This window comes from Nomascus leucogenys, chromosome 9, assembly GCF_006542625.1.
Source record: "Nomascus leucogenys isolate Asia chromosome 9, Asia_NLE_v1, whole genome shotgun sequence".
Lineage (NCBI taxonomy): Eukaryota > Metazoa > Chordata > Mammalia > Primates > Hylobatidae > Nomascus > Nomascus leucogenys.
Window position 1 is genome coordinate 53468911 of NC_044389.1, and position 13827 is coordinate 53482737.

Consider the following 13827-nt stretch of genomic DNA (forward strand, 5'->3'; position numbering starts at 1 on the left):
TCCGTCCCCCAGCCACGCCCAGGCACTCGAGAGAGAGTAAGCGCATTAGCCCGAGAAAGCGTTCTGTGGAACGGAACTTCCTTATCCTATCGTTTCCACACGGAAAGATTTTAATTCACCGGAATCGACTGGCGTTAAAGGGCACAGCGCAAAGGAAGTTAGTATCAACGTGATCTCGCCTAAGGGACCGAGCGGAAGTCCTGAATCGTACGCCACGCGGAGAGCATGCTGGGGGCCGGAAGGAAGAGGAAATTCCAGTAGCCGATCCGGAGTCGGCAAACTCCCGTGGTAGGGGAGCGCGCGGCTGTTTAAAGCCACGAGTTACCGGAGCGCCTGATTCCTGCCGCGAAGTCAGAGGTGGCCGAAAGTCCGGAGTCGCTGTAAAACCTGAGATTGTGAGCCATGGTGGGGAGATCCCGGCGGCGCGGAGCAGCTAAGTGGGCAGCTGTGCGAGCCAAGGCAGGTCCCAAGCTCACCGACGAAAATGGAGATGATTTAGGATTGCCACCCTCACCAGGGGACACCAGCTACTACCAAGATCAGGTAGATGATTTTCATGAGGCACGATCCCGGGCCGCCTTAGCTAAGGGCTGGAATGAAGTACAGAGTGGAGACGAGGAGGATGGCGAGGAGGAGGAGGAGGAGGTGCTAGCCCTAGATATGGACGATGAGGACGACGAAGATGGAGGGAGTGCTGGGGAGGAGGAGGAGGAGAATGCCGATGATGATGATGGTGGGAGCTCCGTGCAAAGTGAAGCGGAGGCCTCTGTGGATCCCAGTTTGTCGTGGGGTCAGAGGAAAAAACTTTACTATGACACGGACTATGGTTCCAAGTCCCGAGGCCGGCAGAGTCAACAGGAGGCAGAGGAGGAGGAAAGAGAGGAGGAGGAGGAGGCACAGATCATTCAGCGGCGCCTAGCCCAAGCGCTGCAAGAGGATGATTTTGGTGTCGCCTGGGTTGAGGCCTTTGCAAAACCAGTGCCTCAGGTAGAGGAGGCCGAGACACGGGTGGTGAAGGATTTGGCGAAAGTTTCAGTGAAAGAGAAGCTGAAAATGTTGCGAAAGGAATCACCAGAATTCTTGGAGCTGATAGAAGACCTGAAAGTCAAGTTGACAGAGGTGAAGGATGAACTGGAGCCATTGTTACAGTTGGTGGAACAAGGGATCATTCCACCCGGAAAAGGAAGCCAATACTTGAGGACCAAGTACAACCTCTACTTGAATTATTGCTCGAACATCAGTTTTTATTTGATCCTGAAAGCTAGGAGAGTCCCAGCACATGGACATCCTGTCATAGAAAGGCTTGTTACCTACCGAAATTTGATCAACAAGCTGTCAGTTGTGGATCAGAAGCTGTCCTCAGAAATTCGTCATCTGTTGACACTTAAGGATGATGCTGTAAAGAAAGAACTGATTCCGAAAGCAAAATCCACCAAGCCCAAACCAAAGTCTGTTTCAAAGACTTCTGCTGCTGCCTGTGCTGTTGATCTTTCTGATGATTCTGATTTTGATGAAGAAGCTAAACTGAAGTACTATAAAGAAATAGAAGACAGGCAAAAGCTAAAGAGAAAGAAAGAAGAAAATAGCACTGAAGAACAGGCTCTTGAAGATCAAAATGCAAAGAGAGCCATTACCTATCAAATTGCTAAAAACAGGGGACTTACTCCTAGGAGAAAGAAGATTGATCGCAATCCCAGAGTGAAACACAGGGAGAAGTTCAGAAGAGCCAAAATTCGAAGAAGAGGCCAGGTTCGTGAAGTTCGTAAAGAAGAGCAACGTTATAGTGGTGAATTATCTGGCATTCGTGCAGGAGTTAAAAAGAGCATTAAGCTTAAATGAAGTTTTTGCTTAGCATAAGGTTTTTGGCAATTTTGGATCAATAAATTTTTACTTTTAACTAAAGTCATTGTATTAATATATAATACTTTAAATTTTAAAAATTCTTGTCCACAAGGAAATTTGTCTGGGTTATTGGACAATTTATAAGAACTGTGAGAGCAATATGAAGGTGCTTGAGAAAAGAGATGATGTTGAAGTTTTCCAATATTCTGTTAAGTATTAGCTTTGGGAAATTTCACAGTTCATTGTGGAGTGTTAAACTTAGAACATGTGTAACTTTTCACATAAAGAGAATACATCTTTGACAGTTACCTTATTTGTAAGTCAGCCTATAAAATAGTTCTGAAATATTTTATTTACCTAACTATAATTATTGGGCCAGATACTTGTTAATAAATGGGCTTAATGTTAACGTGAATTTCATACATTCTGTGTGGTTTAAAAGCATAGGAATGAAACTTTGGTTAAAAGTAGAAAAGGGAAAAGATATGCCTTAATTACATCAATTGTCAATATTTTCTCATAGTTCTTCATGTGGCAAATAAGGTAAAAATCCCATTTCCCCTTCTTTACTAGTGATTTGCAGTGGTTGCTGCTTGTACTTGCACTCCATTTGCTAAAACATTGATATGATTACTACTAGGTAAGTGGTAACTTTAAGTGGCAACAAAGTTCCATTTTTCTTTCTTTTTTTTCTTTTTGAGACAGTCTCACTCTGTATCCCAGGCTGGAGTGCAGTGGCAGGATCTCTCAGCTCACTGCAACCTCCACCTCCTGGGTTCAAGCAATTCTCCTGCCTCAGCCTCCTGAGTAGCTGGGATTACAGGTGCTCGCCACCACGCCCAGCTAATTTTTGTATTCCTAGTTGAGACACGGTTTCACCATTTTGGCCAGGCTGGTCTTGACCTCCTGACCTCAAGTGATCCGCCTGCCTCGGCCTCCCAAAGTGCTGGGATTACAAGTGTGAGCCACCGCGCCCAGCTCAATGTTCCCTTTTTCTTTGCTGCTACACTGGTCTTTAAGTAGGGGGAAGATGTTGAGGTGGTGAATGTAAAAATACTTAGGATGTTGCCAGGGAAGAAAATGAGAGGACTAGTGAAGGAAACCACAAAAAAAAGTCCTAATTTCCTAATTGTGTCACTGTTTATTCAGTAAACATTGTGCTAGCTGCTAGAGATGCAGAGATGACGCTTGGTTAATATTTATTGAACAGTTGCCATGTGCTAGTTGTACATCACCTCATTTAATCTTTACAATAACTTTGCAAGGTGATACTGTGCTCTCACAGATGAGGATGCTGAAATTTTGGAAGGCTGACTTTCTAAAGGACACCTGCTTGAAATCTGAACCCAAACCAACTTGAGCATTCATTCTCTTAACCTCTGGCTTACAGCTGCTTCCTCAGAGTAGCACACAGGACAAATTATTTTGTTTCCTTATAAATAAAAGAGGTAGGTTGGAAATAGAAATAACAGTGCTTACTAAGGTAACTTTTCTGAGCACTTTGTGCTTATTTCCTTATTTCTCATAACTACGTGGTAAATTCTGTTATCCATATTTTGAAGATAAGGAAACTGGCAAAGAGAAGTAACTTTCTCAGGGTCACACAGCTATTAAGTGGCAGAGCCAGGATTTCAACCCAGCCTTTATGGCTTCCAAACCCAATTCTGTACTTCCTTTTTTTTTTTTTTTTTGATATAATAGAAAAAATACAGGTTTTGGAGTTAACAGGATGATTTTCAGTTCATCTCTGAGTTTCATTTTCTTCATCTGTATGAGTCTCTATTATTATACCTACCTCGGAGAAGCCATAAGTCAGTGGTTAAGAACAGACTGTAGTTAGACTGCTGGGTTGGGTGTTTTGCAAGGGGTTTGTTTTTTTTTTGTTTTTTTTGAGACAGAGTCTCAGTCTGTCGCCCAGACTTGAGTGCAGTGGTGTGATCTCAGCTCACTGCAACCTCAACCTCCCAGGTTCAAGCAATTCTCCTGCCTCAGCCTCCGGAGTAGCTGAGACTACAGTCCCAGTCGAACTCCTGGCCTCAAGCGATCCACCTGCCTCGGCCGCCCAAAGTGCTGGGATTACAAGCCTGAGCCACCACGCCTGGCCAGACTACTGGTTTCTAACCCAGCTGCATCACTTAGTACCTGGGATTTGGGCAAATTACTTGATCACTCTGTTACTCAGTTTTCTCAACTAAAATGGGGATGATAGTACCTACTTTGTAGAGTTAATGAGGATTAAGTGAATTAATGTATGTAAAGCACTTAGAACAGTGTCTTTTAAGTGTTAGCTTATAAATGAGAAATTAATATCTTAGGAAAGGGTAGCATTGGATAAGCACGTGAGCTATAGAAAATCTAGGACAGGGCAAAAAGAGAGGACATGAAGTTAGAGGTTGAAAGTATTTGGGCTGGGCACGGTGGCTCACACCTGTAATCCCAGCACTTTGGGAGGCTGAGGTGGGTGGATCACCTGAGGTCAGGAGTTCAAGACCAGCCCACCAACATGGTGAAACCCCGCCTCTACTAAAAATACAAAAATTAGCTGGGCATGGTGGCACGCACCTGTAATCCCAGCTACCCAGGAGGCTGAGGCAGGACAACTGCTTGAGCCCAGGAGGCAGAGGTTGCAGTGAGCCGAGATTGCACCACTGCACTGTAGCCTGGGTGACAGCGAAACTTAAAAAAAAAAAAAAAAAAAGTATTTGGTGTTCAACCAGGCATGGCAGGTACCTATAGTCACAGCTATTGGGAGGCTGAAGCAGTAGGATTGCTTGAGCCCAGGAGTTCAAGGCAAGCCTAGGCAACATAGTGAGAGTCTACAAAATAAATTTTTAAAAATTTTCAAAGAAAGTATCTGGTGTTTTATATCAAATCCCTGCCATATGTATATGGGAGTAGGGAGAGATGATAGATTGACAGATAGATTTGGTAAGAAAAAATTATGTTTTGAAGGAAGAAAAATCTTCCATTTAGAAAAGTGGAAAAAAATTATATATTCCTTTAGAGACGTCACAATACTTTATAAATATTATTCATTTTGTAGTAGCTAGGATGTAGATGATGCTATCCTATATTATAAACATAAAACATGGCTTTGATGCGAGCTAATAGCAAAATAAGTTGTTGGATACAATATTTACATCTTTCAAATTTTGTTGTTTTTATTTTTTGAGATGGAATTTTGCTCTGTCGCCCAGGCTGGAGTGTAATGGCACAATCTCAGCTCACTGCAACCTCCGCCTCCCAGGTTCAAGCGATTCTCCTGCCTCAGCCTCTGGAGTAGCTGGGATTACAGGCATGTGCCACCACATCCGGCTAATTTTGTATTTTTAGTAGCGACGGGGTTTCTCAATGTTGGTCAGGCTGGTCTTGAACTCCCGACCTCAGGTGATCCACCCGCACCTGGCCATTTTTTGGTGGTTTTTTTGTTTGTTTGTTTTTGAGATGGAGCCTTTCTCTGTCACCCAGGCTAGAGTGCAGTGGCACAATCTAGGCTCACTGCAACCTCTGCCTCCCAGGTTCAAGTGATTCTCCTACCTCAGCCTCCAGAGTAGCTGGGATTACAGGTGTACACCACCACACCCAGGTAATTTTTGTATTTTTAGTAGAGATGGGATTTCACTATGTTGGCCAGACTAGTCTGGAACTCCTGACCTCAGGTGATCCGTCCACCTCAGCCTCCCAAAGTGCTGGGATTACAGGCGAGAGCCACCGCGCCCAGCCGCATCTTTCAAAATTTGTATGTATATTTAACAGACATTTAAAGAGCACTGAGATGTGCTGGGTACTGTCATTTGTACATGAATAAGTTGTTAACCAATGTGATAATCTTTTTTTGTAGAAACTCACTTTGTGAAGTCTGGAGAGCTTCATGGGTAAGAGTTCCAATAAAGTAGATTACTGGTAGCAGGCATCAGTACAAAGCGTCAACAACCTGTTAGTTTTATGGCAGTATATTAAACTATAGGCAGCTACGAAAAATACAAAATATTAAAAATTAAAGTAGAAGAAAACATCAAATTAGTGATCACTAAGTAGCTAGTGATGCACTTACTCTGCCACTAATCAGCCGACTGGCTTTGGGCCAATTTCTCTAAGCCAGTTTCTTACCTATATTCTTATCTATGAAGAAGTTAAATAAGATCAACATGCCACTTTAATTTTTGTATAGAAATAAATTTTATTCGCTTCTCAGACCTCTACAAACTACCTAATGGTCAAAGCTTTTGGCAAACTGGAAAATTACTTTTTGTGATCTAAAAGATAAAATCTAGCTTAGATAACTTGAATAATTAATTTTATTCATATATCTTACACAAAATATTTGATATATCTGAGGAATGGCTGGAGTTGCTATGAAATAAAATAATTTTAAATTAACATGTTAAATTATACAAGTTAACATTACCAGAATAATTCAGGAAAAGTGGAACTTAGTATGCTTTACATCTTGGAGATCACAATGATGAACAGGTACTGAACAGGAACACTGAATTATAGATGTTACCAAAAAAAATCATGTTTCTAACTATAATTTAAAATCACACTGGGCCGGGCACGGTGGCTCATGCCTGTAATCCCAGCACTGTCAGGAGTTCAAGACCAGCGTGGCCAACATGGTGAAACCCTGTCTCTACTAAAAATACAAAAATTAGCCGGGCGTGATGGCCCACGCCTGTAGTCCCAGCTACTCAGGAGACTGAGGCAGGAGAATCGCTTGAACTCGGGAGGCAGAGGTTGTGGTGAGCTGAGATCGCACCACTGCACTCCGGCCTGGGCAACAGAGCAAGACTGTCTCAACAACAACAAAAATCACACTGGAAAAAAAAAGCTGCTTCAGCAAATCAGATTGTATTTTTTATTCTTAAAAACAAAATTGTAACTTGCCTTTGAAAGTTTAGAAAACAGAAACAGGCAGAGTACGGTGACTTATGCCTGTAATTCCAGCACTGCAGGAGGCTGGGGCAGGCAGATCACTTGAGGTCAGGAGTTCCAGACCAGCCTGGTCAACATGGCAAAACCCCATCTCTACTGAAAAAAAAAATCAGCTGGGCATGGTGGTGCACCCCTGCAGTTCCAGCTACTTGGGAGGCTGAAGCAGGAGAATCACTTGAAATTGAGAGGCAGAGGTTGCAGTGAGCACTCAAGCCTGGGCAACGAGTAAGAGTACGTCTCAAAAATAAAAAAGAAAAAAACAATATAGAAACTTTATACCCCCCATCAACAAATATTAGTCTGTATTTTTTTATTTTGTTTAAGATATATTTTCTCATAGCTGAGTTTTTAATTGGTAGTTACTTTAGCTATGTATTCCAGATGATATATTTTGATTCTTTCAGCTATTCTTAGAAAATAAAACCAGTGATTTTACATTTGCTACAAAGTGAAGTTTTAAATGATAGCAAGTATCAAGAATCAACATTTGTTAAACTACAAAACAAAAAGACCTGGAGGAAACTAGTAAAATGTTCTGCTTTAAGAAAGCCAATAGGGCCGGGTGTGGTGGCTCACGTCTGTAATCCAGCACTTTGGGAGGCTGAGGCGGGCAGATCACCTGAGGTTGGGAGTTCGAGACCAGCCTGACCAACATGGAGAAACCCTGTCTCTACTAAAAATACAACATTAGCCGGGTGTGGTGGTGCATGCCTGTAATCTCAGCTACTCGGGAGGCTGAGGCAGGAGAATCGCTTGAACCCGGGAGGCAGAGGTTGTGGTGAGCAGAGATTGCTCCATTGCACGCCAGCCTGGGCAATAAGAGTGACACGCTGTCTCAAAAAAAAAAAAGAAAGGCAATAAAGGGCAGTGATTGGGAAGAGTTTGGCCTCCAGAGCCAGATTGAGTTCAAAGCCCTGTTTCACCCACTTACCATGTGTCTTTGGTCTTCTTAACCTCTCTGTACTGCAATTTCCTCACATTGAATAATACATAATAGTTAATAGTTTAAACAGTTAATCATGTAACATCAATTTAGAAGAACACTTGACAGGTAGTGAGTGCTTCATGTTCGTTACTATTTTTTTTTAATCATTTTATAAAACTGGCCGGGTGCGGTGGCTCATGCCTGTAATCCAGGCACTTTGGGAGGCCAAGGTGGGTGGATTACCTGAGGTCGGGAGTTTGAGACCAGCCTGACCAACATAGAGAAACCCCGTCTTTACTGAAAATACAAAATTAGCCGGGCACAGTGGCGCATGCCTGTAATCCCAGCTACTCCAGAGGCTGAGGCAGGAGAATCGCTGGAACCCGGGAGGTAGAGATTGCGGTGAGCCGAGATCACGCCGTTGCACTCCAGCCTGGGCAACAAGAGCAAAACTCCGTCTCAAAAAAAAAAAAAAACTAATTTAGCCAGGTGTGGTAGCTCACACCTATAATCCCAGCACTTTGAGAGGCTCAGATAGGAGAACTGCTTGAACCCAGGTGTTCAAGACCAACCTGGGCAACATAAAACATTAAAAATATTAGCTGGGCGGCTGGGCGCGGTGGCTCACGCCTGTCGTCCCAGCACTTTGGGAGGCCGAGGTGGGCGGATCACGAGGTCAGGAGATCGAGACGGTCCTGGCTAACACGGTGAAACCCCGTCTCTACTAAAAATACAAAAAATTAGCCGGGCGTGGTTGCGGGCGCCTATAGTCCCAGCTACTCGGGAGGCTGAGGCAGGAGAATGGCTGAACCCAGGAAGCGGTGCTTGCAGTGAGCGAAGATCGCGCCACTGCACTGCAGCCTGGGCGACAGAGCGAGACTCCCTCTCAAAAAAAAAAAAAAAAAAAAATTAGCTGGGCACACGTGCCTATAGTAACAGCTTCTTGGGAGGCTGAGGTGGGAGGACCGCCTGTGCCTGGGGAGGTTGAGGCTGCAGTGAGGCATGATGGCCCCACTATACTCCAGCCTAGGCTGCAGAGTGAGACCCTGTCTTAAAAAGCGAATTTACTCCACTTGAATGAGTTAATTTATCTTTGGTTGTATCATAATGGTTCTTTTGTTTGTTTTTGTTTTTGAGACGGAGTCTCGCTCTGTCGCCCAGGCTGGAGTTCAGTGGCACAATCTTGGCTCACTGCAACCTCTGCCTCATGGGTTCAAGTGATTCTCCTGCCTGAGCCTCCTGCGTGGCTGGGACTTCAGGCGCCTGCCACCGCGCCCAGCTGATTTTTGTACTTTTAGTAGAAACAGGGTTTCACCGTGTTAGCCAGGATGGTCTCGATCTCCTTACCTTGTGATCTGCCTGCCCCGGCCTCCCAAAGTGCTGGGATTACAGGCGTGAGCCACTGTGCCCGGCCAACCATAATGGTTCTTAAACCAGAATGTCCGAGGATCAGTTGGTAAGTTTAAAGTACAGATTCCTGTGCCCTACCTGCACAGATTCTAATTCAACTCTCCTGGTGTTGGATCCAGTCGTCTCTGTTTTAACAGGCATGCAACATGATTCTGATCCAAATGGTCTACAGAATATGTTTTTGGGAAACACTGCTCTGGGTTTCTCTCAGCTAATAACATTAGGCATACGAATGAAGTTAATTACAAGAGTGAAATATGATGTGGCATTACCATGGGACTACTTCATGAGAATCTTGAAAACAGTAGGCCTCCCCTCACCCCATCCCAGAACCATAGCATAGTCCTAATCACATTTTGCATATGACACTGGGTTCCTGGACTCCCTGAAGCCAGGAGTCCATAGACCTCAGTTAGAAAACTTTATGCTAGCCCGGGTGTGGTGGCTCACGCCTGTAATCCCAGCACTTTGGGAGGCTGAGGATGGCAGATCATGAAATCAGGAGATCAAGACCATCCTGGCCAACATGGTGAAACCACGCCTCTACTAAAAATACAGAGACTCCGTCTGAAAAAATAAGAAAACTTTATGCTAGAAGGGCTGTACCTTTTACCCTTGTGCGTTTTTTTATATGGCCTGTTTTAATACATATAATAGATAATTTTGCCATGGTGGGGTGAGGATTATTCAAATTAAGTAGATGGCAGAATTTAATTAATTAGCACCTAAAATTTTTTCACATTTATTAAATGACCTCTTTTAGACATACATTTTTATTCACACCACACTTGAACATACATAAAAAGGGAAATATAAATGTAAGCTAAATAAGTTATTCCTTAAACTACTTATTCAGTCCAGTTTTTTTGAATTGCTTTTATTCAGATACCTGATGGTCACAGATAGAAAAAAAGAATTTTGATGTGATCTTAAGAGGAAAGGGTCCTAAAAATAAGTGAGGCTGGGCGTAGTAGCTCACGCCTGTAAACTCAGAATTTTAGGAGGCCAAGGTGGGCAAATCACTTGAGCACAGGAGTTCGAGACCAGCTTGGGCAACAGGACGAAACTCCATCTCTACTAAAAATACAAAAATTAGCTGGGCACAGTGGCGTGCGCCTGTGGTCCCAGCTACTGGTGAGGCTGAGGTAGGAGAATCACTTGAGCCTGGGAGGTCAAGGCTGCAGTGAGCCATGATTGTGCCACTACACTCCAGCCTGGGTGACAGTGAGGCCATGTCTCAAAAAAATAAAAAATAAAGTGAGAGGGGCTGATAACTACTTAGGAGTAGTACAAGGAATAAATAGTACAAAAAATAAATATTTTATACATTGTAAAAAGAAGAAAAAACTATGCTAACTTTGGGAAGAGGCATAAATTCATTACAATTAAAACAATTAACTGCTTAAATAGGATACTAAGGGACCTCAAAAATGGCATGTACCTTTCTACATGGGGAGAGCAGAGAAAAGTATCACAGCTTTGTTTGAGTAGAGTTTGGGAGAGGAAGAGTAGGTACTGCAATATGAGTAATGCCAAACATGTTAAAGCTTAGTCAAAGGCAACAAGGGGTAAGACAAGATAGGAGGATAATATTGGAAAGATAGGAGGGGGTTAGATCATGAAAGAACTTACCAGGTAGTTAATGCACTTAGATTGTATCCCAGACATAAAGAAGTGAACCCAGGTTTTTAAGAAAGGATGTGGCATAATTAGGTGAACGTTCAGAAAAGTAAACTACTCATTCTAGCTGCTGTAGAGCAGGGCAACTGGAATATATTAAAACCGGTGGCAGGGAAACCAATGAGGAGTCCTTTGCAATAATACTGGCAAGAAAAGATGAAGCTTTAAAGCAGAGGACAGGCCGGGCACCGTGACTCACGCCTGTAATCCCAGCAATTTGGGAAGCCATGGCAGGTGGATCATTTGAGGTCAGGAGTTCGAGACCAGCCTGACCAATATGGTGAAACCCCATCTCCATTAAAAATACAAAAATTGGCCGGGCGCGGTGGCTCACGCCTGTAATCCCAGCACTTTGGGAGGCCAAGGCAGGTGGATCACGAGGTCGGGAGATCAAGACCATCCTGGCTAACACAGTGAAGCCCCATCTCTACTAAAAATACAAAAAATTAGCCGAGCGAGGTGGCGGGCGCCTGTAGTCCCCGCTACTCGGGAGGCTGAGGCAGGAGAATGGCGTGAACCCCAGGGGGCGGAGCCTGCAGTGAGCCGAGATCGCGCCATTGCACTCCAGCCTGGGCGACAGCGAGACTCTGTCTCAAAAAAAAAAAATTAGCTGGGCATAGTGGTGCACACCTGTAATCCCAGCTACTCTGGAGGCTGAGGCAGGAGAATTGCTTGAACCCAGAAGGCAGAGGTTGCAGTGAGCCGAGATCACACCACTGCACTCCAGCCTGGGCAACAAGAGCAAAGGTCTGTCTCAAAAAAAGAAGAAGAAGAAGAAGAACCTGAAGGAGAGAGCATGAGAATTACTGGATACATTCATAGAAATATTCAGCAACATTATTACTATTATTATTTTGAGATGAAGTCTCTCTCTGTCACCCAGGCTGGAGTGCAGTGGTGCGATCTTGGCTCACTGCAACCTTCGCCTCCCAGGTTCAAGTGATTCTCCTGCCTCAGCCTCCCGAGTATCTGGGACTACAGGCACGCGCCACCATGCGCGGCTAATTTTTTTTTTTTGTATTTTTAGTAGAGACGGGGTTTCACCATGTTGGCCAGGCTTGTCTCGAACTCCTGACCTTGTGATCTGCCCACCTCGGCCTCCCAAAGTGCTGGGATTACAGGTCTGAGTCACTGCGCCCAGCCAGTAACATTATTAAAATAAACACTAGCTGGGCCTGCTGGCTCGCACCTGTAATCTCACCTACGCTGTAGGCTGAAGTGTCTCTGGAGTCTCTTTAGACGTGTGAAGCAATGTATTGTCAGTGATATAGAACTAGGAGAAGTCTTCTTTCTCCAATTCTCTGATTCATAATACTCGAAATAATTGACCTATAAGTATGATATTATTATAAACTAAATATTTCCATTTATGTCCAAGGACATTATTTTAATTAGAAATCTGATAGTAAGGATCATCTCAAATTTTGGCAAAGGAAATTGTAGTAGGGTTTCCATCAATGATTAGGTTATTTGAATATTGTTCTTGAATATTGTTTTTGAATATCTGGACTAACTCTGGAGGCTGAGGTGGGAGGATTGCTTGAAGCCAGAAGTTCAACTGCAGCCTGGGCAACATAGTGAAACCCTCCATCTCTAAAATAATAATAATAAACACTCAAAAAAGACACAAATATGATCAGCTCCTCTTGAACTCTATTTCTCCACAGTATATACAGGCAACACAACTTTGCTGTTAGGTCTTCATTAAAAATATATAATTATGAAACTATGAATTAAAATAGCCCCTCAATGTGTTTTATTTTCTATTTAAAAGCAATGCATCCATTACAGACTACTTACAAATACAGAAAAGTAGAAAAATGGAAAAATGTATCAATATGTCTGCACCCAAAGAAAACTATCATTGATTGACCTAAATATATTACTTTTACTTTTTTCTTCATCCCACCAAGGTAGATAAATATATTGTTTTTACTTCTTCAGAGTATCTATAATATATATAGAGAGCCGATATAAATTGACTAGGTGTGTATATATATGTATATGTGTGTGTATATATATATATATATATGTGGGTATATATATATATATGTGGGTATATATATATATATATATTTTTTTTTTTTTTGAGACAGAGTCTCGCTCTGTTGCCCAGGCTGGAATGCAGTGGCACAATTTCAGCTCACTGCAACCTCTGCCTCCCAGGTTCAAGCGATTCTCCTGCCTCAGCCTCCTGAGTAGCTGGGATTACAGGCACCCGCCACCATGACAGGCTAATTTTTTTGTATGTTTAGTAGAGATGGGGTTTTGCCATGTAGCCAGGCTGGTCTCGAACTTCTGACCTCAGGTGATCCACCCACCTCAGCCTCCCAAAGTGCTGGGATTACAGGTGTGAGCCACCACACCTGGCCTTAAATATATATTTTTAAATTTTTCATTATTTTATCCCCACACTACAATGTTGTAACTAGGTGTTTTTATAATGAATGTTTTGAAAAAATAAGTCATTAAGTTACAGTCATCAAAATCTAGTAATTCAGAAGAACAATGGACTCAAGAGCTTTCACAATAAGGCATTATATTAATTAGTATCAATACATTTCTACATTTATTAAAATAAGTTTAACACAAAGGCTTAGATTGAGTACACAGTTTTCAAATATGATGTTTCCCAAGTGCCATACAATGTAAAATAAACAGCTCAAGAATACCATTATTTTAAAATCATAATAAATCTATCTATATACTATACTGAAAAAGAATATCAACACTTCTCAAGTGGTATCTTCCCTTTTTTTTTTTTTTCCTGTTTTTCGAGACGGATTCTCACTCTGTCGCCCAGGCTGGAGTGCAGTGGCATGATTTCGGCTCACTACAACCTCCACCTCCTGGGTTCAAGCAATTCTCTTGTCTCAACCTCCCAAATAGCTGGGACTACAGGTGTGTGCCAACACACCCGGCTAATTTTTGTATTCTTAGTAGAGATGGGGGTTTCACCATGTTGGCCAGGCTAGTTTTGAACTCCTGGCCTCAAGTGATCTGCCTGTCTTAGCCTCCCAAAGTGCTGGGATTAT

General features: G+C 43.0%; 1 protein-coding gene across 1 annotated transcript; it reads left to right on the plus strand.

Moving 5' to 3' along the window:
* The first annotated feature begins 209 nt into the window (after positions 1-209).
* On the plus strand, positions 210-2255 carry UTP3 (UTP3 small subunit processome component). Its single transcript, XM_003265715.4, has one exon. The coding sequence runs from the start codon at positions 403-405 to the stop codon at positions 1837-1839; it is 1437 nt and encodes a 478-aa protein (XP_003265763.1). The 5' UTR covers positions 210-402; the 3' UTR covers positions 1840-2255.
* Positions 2256-13827: the final 11572 nt, after the last annotated feature.